Source organism: Protopterus annectens, chromosome 6.part0 (genome assembly GCF_019279795.1).
Source record: "Protopterus annectens isolate FY-2018-M chromosome 6.part0, PAN1.0, whole genome shotgun sequence".
NCBI lineage: Eukaryota > Metazoa > Chordata > Ceratodontiformes > Protopteridae > Protopterus > Protopterus annectens.
Window position 1 is genome coordinate 1,348,226,656 of NC_056737.1, and position 23,277 is coordinate 1,348,249,932.

Genomic DNA, 23,277 nt, shown 5'->3' on the forward strand with positions numbered 1-23,277 from the left:
ATATCCATAAGTCTAACTTCTCATGCATTACCTGCTTGAAAGGCCTGAATCTAATATACGACATCAACAAAACCTACTGGAGAGAGAGGTTTGCCTCCCAGAGGCTGCCCTGTCTCTGGAATAGACTTCCCATACATGTCAAACAGAGCACCTTGCTGAACCTCTTCAAGCGCAGTCCTGATGAGTATATGGGAAACCACACATATGTCCCAGGGGTTCCACCTGTGTCCCTCGTTGACAGGGGTGACAGGTGCTGACTGAGGTTTCTTTTTGGGGATAAATTCTTGGCTAGGCCATTAGCCTAGTAACCTCCCATGATCCTATTCTACCACTCATCTCACATCTCGTGCAATGGCTTTCCATTTAATGGCCAGTCCTAAAGAGACTAAAAAGTACATTGTTTTGATATTTTTTTTATTTTATATGACTTTTTCCATAAACTATTAAAGCTACTGAACAAAGAGCTAAAGCAGACTAGGTGATCTCATCTTACCTTTATACATGAGTAGATTGACGACAAAAACAGCACCACAACTAGGATTATAAAGCAGGCCAAGTAAAAGCCAAGCATTAATTCTGAGCTAAAAAGAAAACAACATATTTTTAGGAGCAAAGGCAGATTTATCAGTTTTACAAATTATACACGATAAAAGATTTTAGAAATAAAATAAAACTTTGCAAAGAAGAGCATTGGGTCTTATGAATCAGTACATTTACTTTGTTTATAGAACACAACATATCAAGTGCTTAGGTGGCTGAGGTACAAATGATACTTACCTATTTACTCAGCTACTGCATAGTACATATCACTCCAATTCTTGCATCTATATGCAGATGCATTATGGAGTAAGCAATACAATTAATCTTATAGAAATTCCTTAATGAATGTGCCTCAATGGAAAAAAAAATACAAATATTATTCTCCACAATCATAGACTTTTACATTCGCAAACTTCTTCAAACATTTTGCACCTATACCAAAACAAAGTTTGTTGAGCTATAAGCTGAAAGCTTCACAAAAGAGGAATGTGGCACAGCAGTACTTAGCAACAGACTCAAAAACAGCTGCACAAATACATACTTTTACATTTTTGGAAAAACTAAAAGCAACAGTGTGTATTCAACAGCCATAATAGCTCACAATGAGTTTTCTGTTAGGGCAATATTACATACAGACACATATTATAGAAAGAGAAAACTCTTGCCTGATGAAAGCTTTGTAAAGTAGAAACACTTTAGCAAACCTTCCAAATTAATGACAATGATGTAAATTTATGATAATTATACAATTTATCTGCTAATTAAGTATGGCATTTTGGTGAAGAAATAAATGTCAATGTTTTAGTTAAGTCTTTTAATATTCTGAAAGTTCTGTAATAAAAAAGCTTCATACTAAACTGTGCAAAATGTTTTAGGAGATTTGCTTGCAAATAAAATCTTTAAGAGGAAGATGACTTCCCCATAAAAACAGGTGACAGAGGGCAGGTAGCTTTACTGTTACAATGACTTTGTTAAAGCACACATTTTGGTAGCATTCCAGCCAATTCTTTATTCTTATGTTTTTCCTGTAGAAGATGGAAATACAGAACTAATCTAAACTAGTAGTTAAATTTTCTTTGAAAATAAATGAAGTTACTTTCAAATCTTTGTAAGACTTGCTCATGTGAATAATATACAGTAGCATGAATCACCACAACGAGGATCATATCACACAAATAACAAGTCAGACATATAAAAGCTGTCACAATTAAATCTACCATAGGCTTAATAACTACTTAAGTGAATAATATCTGAAGAAGAGCCTAAGTCTGACTTAAGCTACATTGTAAACAATAAACCAAGAACCACTCAAATAGCATAGCTGCTGTGCAACCCTGAAAATTCAACAAGAACCAAAAATGTATGGGTTCACATAGTCTTAGGTCAACATCCACATCTTCAAATGATTCATCAGTATGCCTGTAAGTTTCCAAATGTTTATTCACAAACACATTAAGTGCTTTCATCCAATACCTTAGGACTTCATCGGAATGTAAAACTACTAATACAAGCATAGTATTTATAACCATTTCAATTAAACAATAAAACCAATCAAATTATACTACAATTAACTGATAATTAGTTCTATAATTTAACAATATAGTTTTTAAAACGCAACACAATCAAGAAATAGCCTTGTGTTATAGGTATAAATAAAATTGTACTGTGTCAGTAAAATTTTGTGTTCTGAAAAATAAATACAATTTTAATAAAAGTTTTGATTTAACATTCAGGCACTAACTAAAAAGTATATAAATCTAACGATCACAGCTTTGCAGCCTTCATTTTTAACACTGGGTAAAAGGAAACATTATCATTCAAACCTGGGGGGAAGAAGCGTCCAAAATGCCAAATGTAAACTTCTTAAAACCAACACGTTTGTGTTTATAAAAGGCATTGTTGTCATTCTGCTTTCTAAAATCTAATAAAACACATTTTACCCTATTTACTTCTACTATCCTCAATTATGACCCTTCTTATTACTTTAACACCCTATGAGAATTTAATAACATCTTTAAAATCACAAAAACTTATAAGCACACAACAAACTGAAAAATGAAACTCAAACCAAAAGCTGTAGATGGAATGGAGCGAACACAATTGTTTAATACTTTTGTTCAAATTTATTCTTCATGAACTTCGTCAGAAAAAAGTTAACCTCTCAAAACACACCTCTTATAAGTTACATCACACATCACATGACTTTCATGATACTTTAAATTAAAGGTATAAAATCATACCATAAAAATAAAAAACTGTCTTACTATTATATAGGGAATACCAATTTGATTTTAGAATGCAAGGAGTCATTGCTGCGGATCAGTTTGGTAGCAGACAGAGCCCCTGGTCTAAACGAATGCATTAATATTGTGTTTTTTAGCACTAAAATAACATTCAAATCACAATAATATGACAATGTTTTTATATTAAGACATTTTTATGAAGCTTTGACATTCTAAGCTGTTTGGAAAACAAGACAGCTTTTGGTTTGATCTTTAAAATCACTATCTTCTGGATTTTCTTCACTATAACTACTATCCTGCTAGCCACTTTGTTACAACCACTATTCATAATTCTATCCCTCAGATAAAGCAGCTCTATAGGCAAAACATTCTTCTAGTCTGTATATACTTTACCCATAATTCCTTAGCATTGTTCTACATTAAATTGATTTTAACTGTTCTTCAAACCTGTTACTTAACAGAATGATACATTTCATCTGCTCATTTCAGATTATACTTTCGCTTTCTATTTCTGTTCCTATCCAATGACATCTTAAGCCTGACAGAATACTACTTTGTCTATTTGGATTTTACTCAAACTGTTACACTACTTGGTCACCATGCTTGTATACACTTTTTTTTTTTTTTTTACCTGTTCTCCTTTAATCCATTTGTTATAAGATTTTTATTTACTTATGTACCAACTTGTATTTGTAATAATGTTCTCATGTAATTTTTTTCTCCATTTTATATTTTGGAGTTTTTCTCCCTGAGCCTCCGCTGAAAATGAGCTCACACACAGTCGTACTTTCCCGGTAAAAAAAAATGTAAAATAAAAACAAAATAATATCATAAACATGTTCATAAATTCTTTTCCAAAGTTTGCATTCGCTTTCCCACAAAAAAAAGCCTGACATGTTACAAACTTCTAAGTAAATAAGTGCCTTCATCTCACAGTTACTATTTCTCAAATAAAAATCTTGTGCTAAAATGTTTTTTTCAAAAGAACAGTATTTCTTTCTACAATGTATTTACAATAATTACATTCCTACATTTTGTTGTTCTTTACCCTGAACGTTTGTCATTCCCATCCCCTGAACCAATTTTATGGCTTTCACTTTAGCTAGCAGATCTACGAGACGCTCTCTCTGATAACTTCCCTACCTCCCTGTGGGAGGAATAAAGTCCCACAATGAGGGTATCCATACCTTTCAACTGTACAGACTTTCACAGAACTTCCATATTTTTGCCTCATATTTTTAGTCTGTTCCTCATAAAATCTGTGGTTTGCTGACAAATCATTAAATATTGAAGCCACTAAATGATACTAAATAACGACAGACATTTGAGTTTCAGACTTTATATCCTTCAAAAAATTCATAATAATGCAAAACCTGTTATTCTAGCAACCTTCTAAGTTTCTAAAAGCAGTATTTAAATTCTGTCCCTATTTTTGGGCCTTTATCTCCCCATTCTTCCTGGCTTTGTCCAGATTTCTTGCACTGAGAGGTTGAAAGGTATGAGGGTATCAAAGAGAGTGTCTCCTAGATCTGAACTAATGCTTTGTACTCTGTTTCATCTAGAATAAGGAGGATGCCAGGCAGACCTTTTGTGCAGATATTTCTTACAATATATTTGTTTTATATAAAAAGAGGATAGAACTGGAAAATATTCTTCCTTTGACCTTCTCTTCCCAGGATTTTAACAATCCTATAGTTAATGAACAAATCATCTGTAACATGAGTATTCAAATCTGCACTTTAACAACTTCAGGCATTTCAGGAGTAAGCTGGGCATATCTTCATATGACTATGTCAGTCATGGATGCTTAAGTTTTTTTTCAGCCAATGCATAATTAGCACACCTAAGTTCTCGAAGGCCTACAGTTTCAAAAGTTTTCATATTAGCAAGAAACTTCTCTTTCACTTTGAAATTTGATTTATATTGTCTAACATTGTTTAAAAATAATTTTGAAAATACAACAAATGAGTCATACACCTATGAATTTGCAGTGCTAATGTGCCAGCAGTGTAAATCCCTTTACCATACTTGTCCAACAACCTCCCATTTCTATTGAAAAACAAGGCACATTCTGGAATAATAGCTGTCCGCAGATGATACAAGTTCATCTAATTTTCCACAATCAGATATCAAAAGTGAAATAGAGAAAATATTCTTTCTTTGTTGATTTCATGTCAGCTGACCTGTGAGCTGCTGATCAAGTATACGGATGACTAAAGTTTCTATTCCATAATACTTGGAAAGTCTTGCATACAGGAGCACTATGCCAAACTCTGGAACTTCATTATTTGTGATAATCTATTTTTTTTAAGAAGAGGATACCTCACAGACACAAGGTATAGGGTTTTTATTCTGACCTTGGGTTATTAGCTAGGCTTATAATGACCCTTTAGGGAAGTTAGCCTAGTATTCACCTATGAAAAGCAGAGTCTCCATTTAACATTTCAGGTGGCATCATGGCAAAATACCACAGAGTATGACTGCAGCAAAGGAAGACCTTAACAGAGATACCACATCAAATCTGTAGTGCCTGGTAAATGTATGCATGGAGCCCAGGGAGCAGCTGCACAAATATCTTTGGTGTAAGAATTTTTGAAGGATCCTGAGGAAATGGCTACTGGTCTTGTGGAGCAAGTCTTTCGCCTAGATCAGTGATTCCGAAACTGTTGTCCACAGACCCCGGGGGGGGGGGTCTATATGATAATTTCTATGGGTCCATGCATCCACTTCTGCAGCATCCTGATGACCGACCATGCTGCTGTAAAAAAAAAAAAAAAAAAGAAAAACTAATTTCCTCTATGGCTATGCAGCTCACCCTCAAAAAGAAACAAAGAGTTCCATGTTTGCAGCTCAGCAGATTGATTTCTGCATTCTGCATTCATGGCTAAGCAGCTGCTTGCCCAGAGTTAAAAAAAGGAAGAAGAAGAACTAATAAATTCCACGTTTGCAACTGAGGCTGAGCAGCTGCTTGCTTGCCCTGTGTTTTCCGCCTGGTAGTTGGAACTTGGCGGGAAATTTAAACTGTTCTCTTCCCTCCATGTTACAGTGGTGGACTTAGGCTGGTCGCAGGGACGCACACCACTCCCTAGCATAGCAAAGCCATTACTGTAGAGCTGATCCTGAAGATCTTGTTTCAGCAAGTCAGGAGTGAGTGTTCAAAGACCCTGAAGGTATTTTTTTTTTTTTGTTAAGCAAGGTTTCAATATAGCCAAAGCAGATTTTCACAGACTGTCCAGATTTTTTGCCTCATATTTTTGGTCTGTTTCTCATAAAATTGTGCTTTTTCTGGCAAATCCCTGGCAAATCATTGAGGTTAGAAAATAATGGTAGACATTTGAGATTTAGACTTCATATCCTAAGTTCAGAAAAATTCGTACTAATGCAAAACTTGCTGTTCTATCAACTTTCTAAGTTTGTAAGAGCAATATTTAAACGGTGTGCCTTTGCCTCCCACTATTTGTGGATTTCTCCAGATTTCTTGCTGTAATCCAAGTCTAGAGGTTGAGCGGTATTGGGGGGGTGTAAGAGGGAAGTAGGGGTGTATGTGTGTGTCATACCTCTCAGCTGTACACATTTTCACAGAATGTCCAGATTTTTGCTTTATGTTTTTGGTCTGTTCCTCATAAAAACTGTCTTTTTTTGGCAATTCACCAGGATGATTAAAGTTACTAAAACTAAATAATGACATGCATTTAAGTTTCAAACTTCATACCTTTCAGAAAATGCATTCTAACACAAATCCTGTTATTCTAGCAACTTTCTAAGTTAGTGTGAGCAATATTTAAAATGTGTCCCTAATTTTGGGCCTTTGCCCCCCCATTATCACAGGTTTTGTCCAGATTTCTTGTGCTAAGAGGTTGAGAGGTACAGTGTGTGTGTGTGTGTAAGAGGAAGGGAAGGAGGTGTGGGTGGGTCTGTGTGCACATGCGTAAAAGCTAGGTATCATACCCCTCAACTGTCCAGGTTTTTGCAGAATGGCCAAATTTTTGGCCCATACTTTTGTCTGTTCCTCATAAAAAGGATTCAAGCTAATAATGACATACATTTGAGTTTTAGACTTCATAACCTTAGAAAAAATGCATATTAACACAAATCCTGTTATTCTAGCAATTTTCTACGTTCATGACAACAATAATTATAATCTGTCTCAATTTAATTTTAGGCTTTGTCCAGATTTCTTGCACTAAGAAGCTGAGGTTTGTGTGTGAGAGATTGAAATGCCCTGGTTAGGGTTAGCAGGTGGTAAGTAATTTGCTTAGGGTCAAACCCTGTACCCTAGCTATGGGAAACAAAAGCCTGAATCCTACCCCAACAATCAAGCTGCATGTTTTCAAGGAACTGAGTTTCAGGTGCATTTTTCAAGGAGTTTAGTTTCAAGTGCATTTTCAAGGAATTGTGAGCTTCAAGGGAAGAGAAGTTTACTGCTGCTCATGCTAAGTTTGTTTACAATGTGCAACTGTTTTACATAGCAAATGGAATCACTATTGTGGTATAGAATTTTGAAGCAGTGTTAGTTGCACAACAGGTAGCATACTTGTGTTTTGATGTAGAAGGCTGTGGGTTCTACTCTCACAGCATCCAGATAGAATGCTGACACTGTGTTGTATTTTAAGGGGGTGGGGTGCTGCAGTCCTGAGTATGTCCTCCTCTAGATGAGAAGCCTAGTAACTATGAAACCTGTTTTCAGTTTAACATCCATTCCCTGGCCTATTGCAATATTACCAGCTTACCATTTTTTTAATGTAACACAGGCAATTTATTCTTCAAGGGCAGCAGGCACTGAATTTCTAGATGAGACATTGAAATATAAAGGTATTTGCTAGCAGCAACCTTTTCATTAGTTACAGATCTCTTTAATGTGAAATTATTCAGATAACTTTTACTTCTGCAAAGATTGTGCGTACTGACTGATACTGGTAGATTGTAATGGCAGAGGTTTGAGTGGCGTTTATGGTTAAAATGTTCTGAACTGGGCAGTTTTGTCATTATTGGTTCATATGTTTTGTTTCATTGCTTACTGGAAAAATGTTTAAAACTATACATTTAAAACACAATGTAAAAAGCAGTGCTGTATTATTCAAGGGATAGAATTTAATACAATCAGAAAGGAGATGCAAAGAACTTTTTCATGGTCCTAAAAATGAGTGCAAGGGGCCCATGATTTGAAAATAGCCCAAAGGTAAACTTACTGGCCAGATGCAATTTTTCTTTCGATGTGAGTTTCAATGCTGTTTCAGTGAATGTGAGTTTCAAAGGCATGGAAGTTTTAATGCTAAGTCTGTTTTCATTTTGAAATTGTATTGCTTTGTTTAGCAAATGTCTATCAGTGTTTTGTGCTATAAAATTTGAAATAAAAGTTTTAAATTACATCCAAATATCTGTAATCATTGTAGAAGTAAAGCAGAAAATAGTATGCACACAGAGTTTTGAACAGTGTTTATGGCAACTGGGGAGAAACAGCCAAGTAATGGGAAACTGGAATGGCTGTTGGGGGAGGGGGTTGACCAAATGCAAAGCATGCTTTATTTATATTAATTAATTTCAGTCTAAAAACACAATCCAAAATATAGGGGTCCACCAAAATATTTCCTTTATATAAGGGGTACTCCAGCTTGCAAAGTTTCAGAACCACTGGCTTAGATGAAAGGGATTTTTACATGGAGTATGGATGAAAAAGACAATCAGAGAGACATTTAGAAATGGTAATCTTGGACACCTTTTGACCCATTTTTGCTGTGGAGAAGGAAACAAAAAAACTGATCATATGCTTGTTTGTTTTGTGCGATGCAAAAAGAAACTAAGTTGCCTGTAGGCAACTAGGTAATTGAAAAAGATACTCTCCGCTGCTGCTGAATGATGCAAAAGCACTACTAGATGCATAGGTTGATTGAGGTTAATTTGTGAAGCCACCTCAGGCAGAAAAGGATGGATTTGTCTGCAAGGACATTCTCTTCTTATGGAAGAACAAATGCAGGTTCTATAGGAAAGGGAATGAAATTCCAAAATTATCCTGGCTGAAGTAATTCCAAGATAAAAAAAAACATGCTCTACTGAATGGACCAGTTTAAAAGGAACCAAGTTTAATTTCTCCAGAATGAAACTGAGGTTCCATGGTGGAGTAGGATCCTTGGGTGGTAAAGCAAAATGTCCAGGTTTAAAAAGGCATTGTATACTATTAGGGAAGCTAAGAGCTGAAAGTCATAGCCTTTGTGAAAATTAGAGGTAGTGACTAGGTAGACTTAATACCAGTACTAAAAAAGAAAACAGAAACAGAACTGCTGAGATTTGTGCCATGTTGAATAGCCCATAAGGAAAACATTTTTAATTTGCCCTTGTATTACTTATGAGTAGATAACATCTGTGAAGCAGTAAGGCTTTGGACCACACTAGGTGAGGATGCTGGTTCTAAGGCTATTACTGGAACTGCAGGAACCATGCAGTCATTTGAAGGAAATACATGTCCAGTAGAGGCCTTTCCAATGGGTGGGAAAGGATATCTAAGAGTAGATCTAGTAGCAGAGGTTTCTTCCTAGGATACGTTCACAGCAAGGGGAAGCATAATTTCCAATACAAGAATGGGGACTGCCACTCTGCATAATTTGGCTTTCTGAAGGAATAACATCATGAGTGGAAGAGAGAAGGCATGCAGAATTTCAAACAGCCACTGATGGATGAGAGCATTCCTCAGATTCTGTCCATGTGGGGGGATGACAGCAGAGACACTGTCGCACTATGGATACAAAGAGGTCAGCAATGCTCCTCCCAGAGACAGAACAATGCTTGTGCTACTTGTAGACTGAGGGACCACTAGTGAGGCATTAGGATATACCAATTGAGCTACCCATCAGGAATGTGCATTGCTAGCAGAAAATATTGTGTGGAGATCGCCCATTGCCACACTCTTATGGCCATAACACAGATGATTAAGACCTGGTGCCACCATGCTTGTTTCATACTACTGGCATGCTGTCCATTGGATGGATGTAAGACCCTAGGTGAGAGGACTGCTTTATCTGCCAATTTGCAGACTGATCTTCGGTTGAGACCATGTCCCTTTGACTAACTGCCTTGAATTATGCCCACCCAACCCACAGCACAGGCATCCATGGTAACCATAGCCACTGGAAGGAGTAATACAAATGGATTCCTTCTGTCAAATTCTGACTGCCCAGCTACTGTCAGGTGTGACATGTGTAGACACTGGAGATGCAAATGGGTTGGTCTAAGTCACTTTCTAACTGAGATCACTACAACGTGAGTGTCCATTGTAATACCCTCATGAAATGTCTGGTATGTGCACTAACTGGATTGTGACTTCCATCAGACACAGTATATTTAGCACTAAGCATGCTGTTTGGGCAGACAGGTTGAGGAGGTGCAGAACACAGAATGAATTAGAAGCATGTGGTCCTGAAGAAGTTTGACCATCCTTTGTACAATGTCCAGACAACATCCAAATACAAAAAACAGGTTCTTTGCCATTTCCAATTGAGACTTGTCCTTCTTTATTGAAATTGATAGGGAAGGAAAGACTGGAGTAGTTCCTTGCTTCTACAAGAGACTGTCTGCAGTGACTAGGAGCCAGTTATCAATGTAAGGGAAGATCCAAAGTCCCTGAAACCTCATGTGAGAGGCAACTACTGACTTACACTTGATAAACACCCTGGTAGCTGTGGTGAGGATAAATGGCAGAGCTTGAAACAAGCAGTCACTGTCTTCTTTCTGCAAACATAAGATTCTCCTGGAAGCTTTGGCAATTTTGCGTTGCAGATATGTATCCTGGGCAGCCAATGGCAATATCCATTCCCCTTCCTGGAGACATGGAAACTGTACACACCCAGAATTTTTTTTTTCTTGACATACTAACTTAAGTTGCTGACATCTAGGATGGACCTGACGTCTTCATTTCTTGGTGGAATCAAAAGGAATTCTGAATAAAATCCAAAACCTCTCTTGTCCAGTGGGATCCTTTGAATGGCTCTTTTGGGAACAGGCTAGAAATTAATGCTTTTAATATCCTTCATGGAACAGGGTGCCTGGAAGTACTTGGGAGGATGGTTATGGTATCTAAGAAAAGAGAACTATATAGTGTCTGGATATTACCTCTCTGACCCAAATGTCACACTTGATGGCCATCCATGCACCTTGATACAGAGACAGATAATCCTTAATTGCCCCAGGGTGGAAAAGACAAGCAAGCCCCTAGGGATTTTACTGTTTTCCTTGGAAGGAGCTATGGAAACTCTGACTTCATGAAGTATCTTTGGCCCTAGGGTTGCATCTAATTTGGGGCACCTACACACAGCTGTTTCTAGTGAAAATGCCCCTGTGACCTCCATGGACACTCTTGTCCTGAAAGTGGTCAAAGGGCTGCTGTTGGGATTTTTTTAAACCACAGGTTTTTACAGCTCTTCTTATTCCTTGAAAAGGATATCTAAGGGGCTGTGCATTTGACTCCTGTGGCAGACAAGGTCTTGCCCTTGTCTTTGCTCCTTACCAAATTTTCTTTCACCAGAGACCCAAAGAAGGACCTATCAAAAGTGGCATTAGTGAAGGACAACCTGAAGTTCTTAGCAAGGTCACAAGGCCTAAGCCAGATATAGCACCTTATTGTAATGCCTGTCCCTCCCACACAAGCTGCTCCATCAGCAACATTTTGCAACAGGCACAGGGAGTGGGTAGATATGTTTAATATGATGGACACCTCTGACTCTAGTTATCTAAGAATATCTGGTGCCAATGGCCTTACGGTGCACTTAGAGTTGCTCTGCTACTCATGCTGGAAACGGTTCCAGTGTGTCTTGTAGTTCAAGGTGCATATGGAGAAAGTACTCAATGTGGAAGCACACGTCCTCATCCTGCCCACTACCCTATAATCCTTACTGGGTGAATAGACAGCCAAGGCTTTCATAAGAAGGCTATCTTGTGTTCGCTGCCACTACTATTGCTCAGTCAGCAAAGGAACCCTTACTCTCATGCAGTAATAAATTAGAAAGTTGCAGCATCATGCAGGGTTTCTTCAGATGGGCTCAGTCACATCAAGTTCACATCATGCCCTTCCCACAGCCAAATCAATCATATGGTCCATGGGGCCACAGTCAAGATGTAGATGGGGCAGTTTGAAAGGTCTCCAACAGAAATTCATCAGGTTAGGTGGATCTATGGGTCAAGCACCCCTCAGTCTCACAAATTCCAAAATTTCCCAAAATTTGGGGCTATCTGTAGGGGACTGTGAGAATCCCTCCACCTCAGTGAGGTCCGACTCCGGGTTAAGACACTTTACTGGAGAAGCTATGTGCCTCCTGTTGCAAATCCTCTTTCTGGATACCTTCTGAGTGGACAGAAGATGGGTCTGAATCTGAGGGTTACTTTTTACTGAGACCTTTCAAAATATTCTGAGGGTGATACACATGATCAGTGCCTAAAACCAGACACTGATAACTGTGAAAGCATGGAGCCAAAGTTAGTGGTGGGTCTGTTCTGTCCAGATGACCGAGCATGGAGGTCAATTTTTTGAGGACTTGAACACAGAAGAGATGCTTATGGGAGCTAATGCCCCTAGTACTGAAGACAACCTTGGCACCAAACATGTCCAAGTTAATGAGGACCTGACACAGGGGAATGTCGATCCTCAAATCACCTCCAAACACAAAGCTGGCTTAGGCACTAAGACACTGAATGTGGAAGTGTTGGATATGGTGAAAAGCTCAGACAGGGTCAGTGCTGACATCGACAATAAACACTTAACTTCGAACTTCTGGTGCCTAGTTGCCCTCAACACAGAGGGCTTTGGAGTCAAGACCTATGAGATTAAAGGAATAGGTACCAAATGGTCAGACTCTCTCAGTGCCAACTCTGGCTGCACCAGTAAAGCAGTCAGTTACAAAGCTGCTGGTGTCAAATCCAGGTCCAGGGAAGGAGAGGAATTTGTCAATGTTTGGGGTTCTAATCCATCCACCACAGAGACTGAGGGGGATGATATGACACCCATTTCAATCATAGTTTTGATGAAAGTCCTCATCATGTACACCAGATCATACAGAATGGATGGGACAAAACTTACTGACTAAGGTAGAAAGGGTACACAAAGCTTTAGATTTAAGGTAGCTAGACAACGCTTTCACTGAGGTAAAGCTTCCTGTTGTTTTCCTTACAAAATGTATTTTATTATGTATATAATGACATTAGTTTACTGGGAAAGTCTCACTGGACCCAAAAGTAACCATTTTCAGTGGGGGCCCAGAGAGAACATCTCCAAGAATCATTACATAACATAAACAGAGTATACAATAAGATTAAATATTTACAGGAAAGGGTGATGGGTTAAAAGTACTGCTACTGGATGAACTCGCTGAGGGTTGGATTGGACAGAAGCCTGAGAAATTGACATCTGGGGGCAGGTGCAAATGTCTTTGTGCCAGAACAGTCTGCTGAGTTGGCCTGGTAGGCTATGTCTACTGTTAGAAGTCTGCTCAATATGTCTCTTTACCTTCCTCTTGTACTCCTTCCTGGATTCTTCTAGGGTGAGAAGTCCCTTCAGAATAAGCTTATTTTCCTTTCTTCTAATGTCCTTTGTCTGTATGACTTACATATCTTACACATCTCATTTATGTGATCCATCCCCAAGCACAGCACTCATTAGTCGTGGGTATCCTGGGGTGGAATTTTCTGCCCGAATGTATGAAGATGCTGGATCAGACTCAAGTATAATGACAATGACAACAATTTGCACCTTAAACCTACACTACCAAACTGCAAAATCAAACATTACACTTAAAGAAGGCCAAAAGGTTTAATGTGGGATGGGATGGATAAAAGGAATTCAAAATGGACTAAAATTACAGAAAAAGCTCAAAAAGTTTTAAAAAATACTGAAAAAGTCACAGTTGTGAAAAGATAACTCACCACAACAGTAGACGATTAAATAGATTATTGTTGGTTAATTCCTGCCTTCCCTTAAACCTCACTCCTGCTCCAAAACATTATTCTGCATGTAGTGTTTCCACAATTTCTGTTTTTTCCTATGTAATTTTCTACTATTCTTTTCTGAAGACCCCACTCCAATTTATTTTATCTCTATTACAATACTCACTACTTCAAATGCAGTTGATTTAGACCTTGATTTCCATTTTCCAGTAACTGCTTTTTTGTCAGCTACCAGAATTAAACTTAACAAGGCCTTAACATGTCTAGGTAATTCAGATCCTCTAGCCCAGTTAAAAAAAAATCATTTCCTTAGTCACACCCATTTGCTCACCCAGTATTTCTGGCAAAGTACTCTGTAGGGAATTTGTAAAGTCTGCAAACTCATTACACTCCCAAAACATATGTTCCCAGTTACCAATTTCTTCCCCATCAAACATCCAACATATGCCATTACCTGGCAAAAAATTATTTGGAGTCTGCTTAGGGTATAAAAACAGACATGCAAACACTGCCAACAAAACTACTAAATGTTCAAGACTTTGTTGCATATTCAGGAACCATACATATGTCTTCCCATTGTTTATTTGTTAATTACTTATCCAGTCTCTCTTTCCATTCTTTTTTAACCTCCTCTGATGGATTCTAATAGTTACCATGCAATATTCTACTAATCCCTTTTGAACAACAGCTTCTGTTCTAAATTCAAATAAAACTCTACCAGTGCAGGTCTTTCACTTAGGATTCCTCTATCACTTTCTCTTTCCCTGTAGTCTAATATCAGTCCCTGATAGGGAAGACAGTCTTGTAGCCTGCAGTCCAAATATCTTCTTGGTCTCTTCCCATTCTATTACCTTTCCCCCTATAATTATTTGTTCTGAGTACCATAGTTCCATTGCTAGTTTCCTCCAGTAAATTCCAGCCCCTTCTTGCCTAATCTCTATATCCCTAATGCAGCCATTCCTATCAGCAGAATCTCCTTCTTCCATTCCCATGTTGGATTAGTTCTTAGAATGCTTTCTGCTACTTTATGAATATATATAATACTCTGTATGACTGTTATTGTCCTTAAGGATCTGCATCCAAAATCCCATGCTCTCCTTATATCTTAAATTTCTCCTTTGCTTCATCATCCCTTTCGACTTTAAATCTGCTTGTGTACAAGAGCCATAACTGTGTAGCTCTAAAATATCCCTTTAAGTCCTTGTTCTACTGGAAGTATTGACTTATCCCACTTGACTCTTGCCCTCTTCCCCTTCCAGATAAAATCCTTCAACTCTTTATTAATTACTATCCACAATTTCTCCTCTGGTTGTTAAAAATATGCCTGACCTGTGTATAAAACCAAAGGGACTGAAAACATTTTTACTGTTTGTGTATTGCTATCCATATCCACAGACAAGAGCTACCAGTTTCTCAGTTTTTGTATTACATTTTATTAGTCTCTTCCCACATATCCTTAGCTGGCATAACAGAATCCTAAAAACTTCATTTTATCATGTCCTCATAAAAATGAGTACTGCTGAACCCATTCATGTGTAGGTACAGAGCTTACAGCTATAGCCTTTATTTTATCTTCATTAATTGTATTTTCTGAAAAAAATCTTGAAACTGTCTCAGAATGTTCCACAACATTGAGGTGTCACTTTGTGGTTTTATCAGGTACAAAATAACATTTTCTGCAAATAACCAGCTTTTCTTGATACGTTAACAATTATTTCCTTGAATTTCTAAGTCCCTTATTTTCTTTGCCAATAGTTCCAAATATAAAGTAAATAATAAAGATGAAAGAGGACACCCTTGCCTGATTCCTGTGGTCAGACACAACTTAACAGAGAGAAACCTGCCCCACTTTAATTTTTTCCCTCCAATCCCTCATACAGCCTCCTAATTAACATTATTATCGGATCAGAGAATGCAAATGCTCCCATTGCCCTACTTTTAAAATCCCAGATTACTCTGTTGAGAGCTTTCTCTGGACCAAGACCCACTATCAACAGTGGTATTTTCTTATATTCTGCTTCACTTTGGATCAACATTGTTCTATTAATGTTGTCAAATTTTGGCTTCCCATCCACAAAATCACACTGCTCCATATCTACCAATTTTGGCAACATCTTTGTCATTCTTTCAGGCATTATAGAAAGAAATAAACACTTTATAATCATGGTTTAAAATTGAAACTGGCCTGATAACCTTTCTTTTAGGTAATCTCAAGTGTGTGTGTGTGTGTGTGTGTGTGTGTGTGTGTGCGTACATGTGTGTGTATGGCTGTCAGTTTGGAACATGTGTTCCTATTAGGAGGGTAAAACTTCAATATTTGAAGATGTACATAGTTTTGTGTGTTATTATTACGTTAATAGGTTTTAAGGGGGTATCAGGGTGTGTGGTTTTTGTTTGAGGGTTTTCAATAAAACAAAAAGTTCTATAAGATGTGGCATAGGCTCAAATGGAGATGACAAGAAACAACTGTACAAAAGATTAAAAGGTTAAAGGTAGAGGAGGCTCAATTACCAACAGTTAGGTTAGGAGGAGATGAGATAAAAATCGTAATGTATAACCAATCTATGGGAAAGTCCTCAGAATAGATGGTATTCCTCGAAGTTTGGAAGCTACAAGGGAAAAAGTGATAAAGATCTGGAAGGTTTTGTTTAACAGAATTTTAAGAGGAGGAGAAGTACTAACATCCTTGAAGAAAGCAGTGGTAGCTGTAATATCCAAAGAGGGTAAAGATCCATCAAATCCATCTTCATACAGGTCCATTTCAATACTAAACCATGATTATAAAGTGCTTATGTCTATATTGGCTTAAAGAATAGCAAAAGTGATGCCAAAATTGATAGACATGGATCAATGTGGAGGGGGAGGCAAACATCTGGCAACACTAACAAAACACTGATATTCCAGAGGGAAGCAAAATGCATGAAAATACCACTTTTGTTGGTGGGTCTTGATGCAGAGAAAGCATTTGTCAGTGTAAGCTGGAACTTTATGAGCAGAGCAATGGAAGGTTTATTAGAGGGATAAATGAGGGATTGGAGGCAAAAATTAAAGTGTGTATGGTCCTCTCTGATAATCTCTGCTTGAGCAGAGGAAACAGGCAGGGGTGTCCTCTCACCTCATTGTTATTTACATTATATTTAGAACCATTGACAAAGAAAATAAGGGACTCAGAAATTCAAGGATATAATTGATATGACATTCAAGAAAAGTTGGCTCTATTTGTAGATGACATTATTTTATACTTGACAAAACCAAAACGGGATATTACAATGTTGTGGAACATATTGACAGAGTTTCAAATCTTTTCCAGATACAAAATTAATGAAGCTAAAACAAAGGCCCATAGTGGTAAATCACATGCCCATACAAATTGGTTCAGCAACATCCATATTTACGGGGACATGATAAAATGAAGTATTTAGGAGCATGGATTAAAAATTATTCCAGCGTGGCAACTAAGGATATGTAGGAAGAGAGTAAACAAAAGGTAATATAAAAACTGAGAAAAATGGAAGCTCTGTTATATGGACATTGATAGCAAGATACAAGCAATTAAAATGTTTTTAGTTCCTTTAGTCTTATACACAGGTCAGGCAGATTTTTATCAACCAGAGGAGAAGTTGTGGCTAGCAATTAATAAAGAGCTGAATGAGTTTATTTGGGAGGGGAAGACAGCAAGAGTCATGTGAGTTAAGCTTATTCTTCCACTAGAAAAGGGTGGTTTGGGGTTACCCAATGTGAAGGGTTATTTCAGACGCAGTTAAGGCTCTTATACATAACACAAGTAGAAAACTATAATTCAAAGTGGAAAAAGATGATGATATAATGGGGGAATCTCAAAAAACAAGGAAAGACTGGGATTTTGGATGCAGACCTTTAAGGAGAATAACAATAATCATACAGAATATTGATGGTGGTGCTGCGGTAGCGTTGTCGCCTCACAGTTAGACATTGCCCGTTCGATTCTCAGTTAGAGCGTCTTCTGTGTGACGACATGCATGAATGGGCGTTCCTTCGTTGAAGGTTGTGTGTTAGGCCCGGCAAGACAGCACGTAAAACCCTACTGCCAATCATTAGCAGACCGGAGTTCTGCTGTGGCGACCCCTAACTGGGAAAAGCCGAAAGACACAAACAAATACAGAATATTACAAGTAGCAGAAAGTATTCTAAGAAATAAGCCAACACAGGAATGGACAAAGCAGATTCTGCTGATATGGATGACTGCAATTAGGGATACAGACAATAGGAATGAGGGAGCTGGAATTTATTGGAGAAAACTGGCAAAGGATCCAAAGTACTGGGAGCAAATAACTAGAGAGGAAAAGGTAATAGAATGGAAGACACCAAGAACTTATTTGGACTGCAAGATAGATATTGTCTTTCCTATTAAGGATTGTTATCAGGGGATAGGCAAAGAGAAAGAAATATGGGGTTCTAAATGAAAGACCAGCACTGGTAGAGTTTTAATAGAATCTAGAACAGAAGTTGCCTTTAAGAAAGGAATAATTAGAAGAGCATATAAAAAATTGCATGATAACTATAAGATTTGATCAGAGTAGGTTAGAAGGGATTGGGAATAGAGATTGTCTAAGCAATTCACAAAGAAACAATGGGGGATATATGTATGTCTCCCAAATATGCAACAAAGACTAGAAGATTTAGGATCTTTGCTTGGAAGTGTTTACATAGGTATTTTTATACTCCAAGTAGACTCCAATGATTTTTTTTCCTCGGGTAGACAGCAAATTTTGCAGCTGTGATGGGGAAGAAAGAGGCAACTGGGGACACATTTTCTGGGAGTGTAATGAGTTGGCAGACTTTAAAGAATCCCTACAGACTGCTTTGTCAGAGATGCTGGGTGTGCTGGGTAAGCAAATTGGTGTAACTAAGGAAATTATTTTTTGAGCTGTGATACAGAATTAGAACTGCCTAGAAACTGTAATGTCTTGCTGGGTCTAATTGTGATGGCTGCCAAAAAGCACTTACTAGAAAATGGAAATCAAAGTCTAAACCAACTTTACTAGAAGTAGCGAAGATAGTAACAAAGATAAAACAACTGGAATTAGGATCTTTAGAAAAGGGTATGAGCAAATTACGTAAGAAAAAATGGGAGTTGTGGGATCAATACATGCAGAGGAGGAACAAGGTTTAAAAGAAGGCAGAATATGAATGAGCTATTTAATGGTTGACTGACTATGACTGGATATATTATACGTGATGTATAATGTTTGCAGCTACAGTTGTGTCGGCATGGTTTGTAATGTATAATGTTTGCAATTGAGACTGTCTCAGTACGGTTTATTTTCATTTATATAAATGTAAGATTGCCAATGTCATACATGATAACTTAATGTTTCTTGTTTTAAAAAAATGAAATGGGCCTATATGAAGCTAGATCTGATGGGTCTTTACTTCCTTAGGTATTACAGCCACCACAGTTTTTTTCTAGAATGTTGGTGCTTTCCCTTCTCTTACAGTACTGTTAAACAAAACCTTCTAGAACTGTATCATCTTCCCTCCTACCTTCCAAACATCCACCATAATACCACCTATTCCTGAAGACTTTCCTGCATATTAGTTATACATCACTGTTTTTATCTCATTCCTCCCATTTTAACTGTTCACAAAAAAAAAAGTTCAAAACATAAAATAAAGTGGGGGGGCTTCACCCCCAACCCCCCTGATGTGGGGGGCTTTGCCCCCACACACGCCTACTTAAATATATCAACTTCGAGATCACACCACAGTGGAGGAAATGGCAAAGTCCCTAAAACATCCCAGTGATTTTTTCCCCTGGGAAAATAATCGCTGTTCCGTGCCTTTGGGATTGTCAGCTTTCGCTCTTAAAGGGTCGATAAATCAGCATTCGCTATTTTAAGCATTTGCTGATTTAATATAGACCCAGTAATTTGAGCAAATGTAACAGGCGTATCCCTGATGTTTACAAATTAGCGTAGCAAAGGTGAGATCCACAGAGGCCATTTATGCTAATGCAAAATGCCTTAAGTATAATGACATGAAAATGAAAAATTTTGTAAAGCAGTGTATGCTAGTGAAGTGTTCTTGCAATTCATAGTCCAGTATCTATGGGGTACTCACATCTCTTGTTAAATGCCTTTCATATCAGAGCTGCAGTCCACAAATTTGCCCTCAACCATCCCTTCAGTGGTTTGTCCAAGTATGCACAAGCACCAAAATGAAACATTTCCCCACCAGTCCCTTCAGTAATATGTTTAAGTATGCACAAGTATGAAATGAAACATTTTCCCACTGATCCTTTCAGCGATATGTTTATGTTTGCACAAGTACTTCACTGACATTAAAATTAAACATTTACCAAAATAATCCTGTAGTAATCTGCCCATGTATGCACAAGCATGTCCCTGACATCAAAATGAAAAATTTCCCCCAACAAGCCCTTCAGTAGTCTGCCCATGTATGCATAAGCATGTCCCCGACACCAAATGAAACATTTCCCAAATGACCCATACACCCACTAATATTTGGCATGTTAATCTTTTATTACAGTTGTTTCTTGTCCTTTCCATTCGGTTTGGACCTATATCACGTTTTACAAGACTTTTTGTTTTAATGAAAACCCTCAAACAAAAAGACAAACAAACCCCTAGAATACCACCATAACCAATTAACTTAATACAAACACATAAAACTATGTACATATTCAGATAATGAAGTTTAAGCATTCTGACAGAAACAATTGTGCAAAATAGACAGCAGCACAAAAAGGCATTAACTGACGTAAAGTTAAGGTTATCCATAGTAAGATGAATTGCTACTGCCTGTGCTCCTAATTATAATAATTAATGTCTGTACTTGTTTTATGTTTATTCACCTCTAATGTGGAAAACAACCTTCATGCTTTCAGAAAACATTACCTTCTAGCTTCAAAGAAACCAGTGCTTTGGCTTTTTATTGCCATATAATCAGATTGTCTCCGTGGAAACATATGAAAAATAGTAGCCCTCAGCTGCAGGCTTCTAAAGTCATGCTAGACATTTATTGTTAAAGGCAAACTTTTCATTACGTTTAGTGTTCTCTTATTTACTAGTTTACACTTAAAATTTATTAGATTAATCTAAGGGTCTTAATCCAGAAGTTCACCTACGCAAAAGTAAGAGAAAACATATCAGCTTAACATATATTGTGATCTATGTACTTTTACACCCCATCCCCCATCTCAGCAACTCAAGATTACAGTGTATTAACTTAAACATACTTTTGCACTGTAATACTTAAATTTTAATACTAAAAAAAAGAAGAAAAAAGGCATCCATTTACTTTAGTATCTCTGTCACATACATCTGAAAATGCTTTACTAAATAACATGTAATTTAAATCACAGGTTTTATAGAAATTATGTTAAGAACAGAAATCATTTTACTTACAGTTACCTTTTCCTTCCTTTTCACTTCCACTTAGTATCCTTACAAACATTAGCGACATGAAGTGGGGCAAAAGCCTTTCAGTCCCCCATGAAGTTTAACAGTCAAACGTCCATTCTTTCCACTTTTTCTTGTTAGCCATATTTCACAAATGCAACTGATGCTTTGTAATGTCACATTTACTCTCAAATTTCCATGTTGCTATTTTTCTTCCTGTTCATCTACATCTCCCAGCTCTAGACTCCAGTTCAATTTCAAGGTACTCAAGATTGTTCTAGTCAGCTCATACAATTTTCATGTCTCTCAAACATGTTCCTTTGGAACATTGGAAAAGGTTTCACTGGCAAAGTCTCTGTATGAGCTTTATCATAGAAGCAGAGTCCCCTTCTGCTTGATGGCTCACTTTTTGTTGAACAAACTTTTTCACTTCCTCCTCAGCCTGTTCTGCACAAAAATTACTTTGATCTTCCAGGAAAAAATATTCTGAAGACAGCTAGATACAGCAGCTTGAATATCACTCCTGCCTCTTTCTGATATACATTTGCTTCTCTACTGCCTGGTGTACAATGAATAATCATTTTCAACAAACACTCTACTGTTTCCAGCTTTTAATATGTTGCCCTTCTACCACCGTTTTGTCAAGATCAATTTTTCCTGCTGGTAAGACTCCATCTTTACTAACACAGGTCTTTGGCTGCTTTCTCATGGTCAGGTTTGGATCATAAACACATTGTGCCCTTCAATAAACAAATCCTCCTGTGGAATACCAGTCCAGTGACTTATGTGTGCCTTCATAACATTATGGCAGTCTGTTCATTCCAGTTTCTCTGGTAAAGCAAAAAGTCTCAGACTTTCCCTGTGTGCTCTGTCCTCTAATTCTATCACTTTTTGAAACATCTCTTCTTGAGCAGTCTCATACTCAGCCAGCCTTTTCTTCATTTTGACCTCTAATTTTTGCATTTTTACCAGATCATCTGAATATCTATTTAGGTTCATAGGCTCATACTAGGCTATCTGCCCAAGGGCATTTATAAGCCTAGCCCATAGTTATGTGGCTTTCGCCACCCCTTTAGTTTGAAGAAAACTATGCCTATTATTTTGCTGTGCCTCTGTCAAGCAGTGACACTGAAGTAATCCCTGGGGTATATCTGCGATCTCCCATCCATTGGTCAAGATTCCTCTTGAACAAGGCCAGCGAGGTGCTCTGCCTCACATGTACCGGGATTTTGTTCCACAGCATAGGGAGTCTCTGGGTGATGAATCTGTCCCTCCAGCACGTTCTATTAATAACCATGTCAAGGTTTAAGTCTCCCGCCCTTGTGGTTCTGAGGGATCTAGAATTTTTGAGGTGAAGCATATTCATCAAATCTGGGTTTGACATGGCCTTATATGTCAGGCACAGGTCACCTCTGAGCAAGCGGTATGCAACTGAATAGAGCTGGAGTTCTTTCAGTCTGGCAGCATAAGACATATTTTTGAGACCCTTTATCCTTTTGGTGAGGAACTTTTGGGGCCTTTCCAGCTGCTGCAGGTGTCGGGTCAGATACATTTCGAATGGGGCATTGTACTCAATCATAGGTCTAATGAGTGATGAGTACAGGGGGACGATGACCTCCCTAGATCTAGATGTGAATCCTTTCATGATCAGGTGGGCAATGTAGAAGGTTTTCCTAACTACTTTGGCAACATGAGTGTCAAACGAAAGGTTACTGTCAACCTGGGTCCCCAGATCCCTGATGACTTCTTCTGTGCTCAGTGGATTGCCACCTATATGGTAGCTAGGGGTAACCTTGTTTTTCCCGAAGGGTATGACTATGCATTTCTTGGCGTTTAACTTTAGGCCATGGCTCTGGCACCAGTTATCCATTTCTGTGAGGCCCTTCTGAAGGATATCTGTGTCAGATGTGTTTTCGACTATGCGCCCAGTTTGCAGTCATCTGCAAACTTTGTCAGCCATAACCCTCCTGTGTTTGCTTATACTTCAGAAAAGTAGATGCCGAACAAGAGTGGTCCCAGGACTGAGCCCTGTGGGACACCACTTGTGACAGGCTTTGAGTCTGACATGGCGCCAGCAACTCTGACCCTGTGGGTTCTGTCACTTAGCCAGTTTGCAACCCATCTTGTGATGTATGGGTTTACATTTAAGCCGATGAGTTTTTCAATGA

The 23,277-nt window shown here is 38.0% G+C and overlaps 1 protein-coding gene across 1 annotated transcript in view; it reads right to left on the bottom strand.

The window, feature by feature from the left end:
• ADCY5 (adenylate cyclase 5) overlaps window positions 1-23,277 on the bottom strand; it is a 1,187,789-nt gene that overhangs the window by 463,803 nt on the left and 700,709 nt on the right. Inside the window, exon 11 of the mRNA XM_044073657.1 lies at window positions 494-581. Within this exon, the coding sequence (XP_043929592.1) occupies window positions 494-581 (88 nt within the window). The remainder of the gene's footprint in view (window positions 1-493; window positions 582-23,277) is intronic.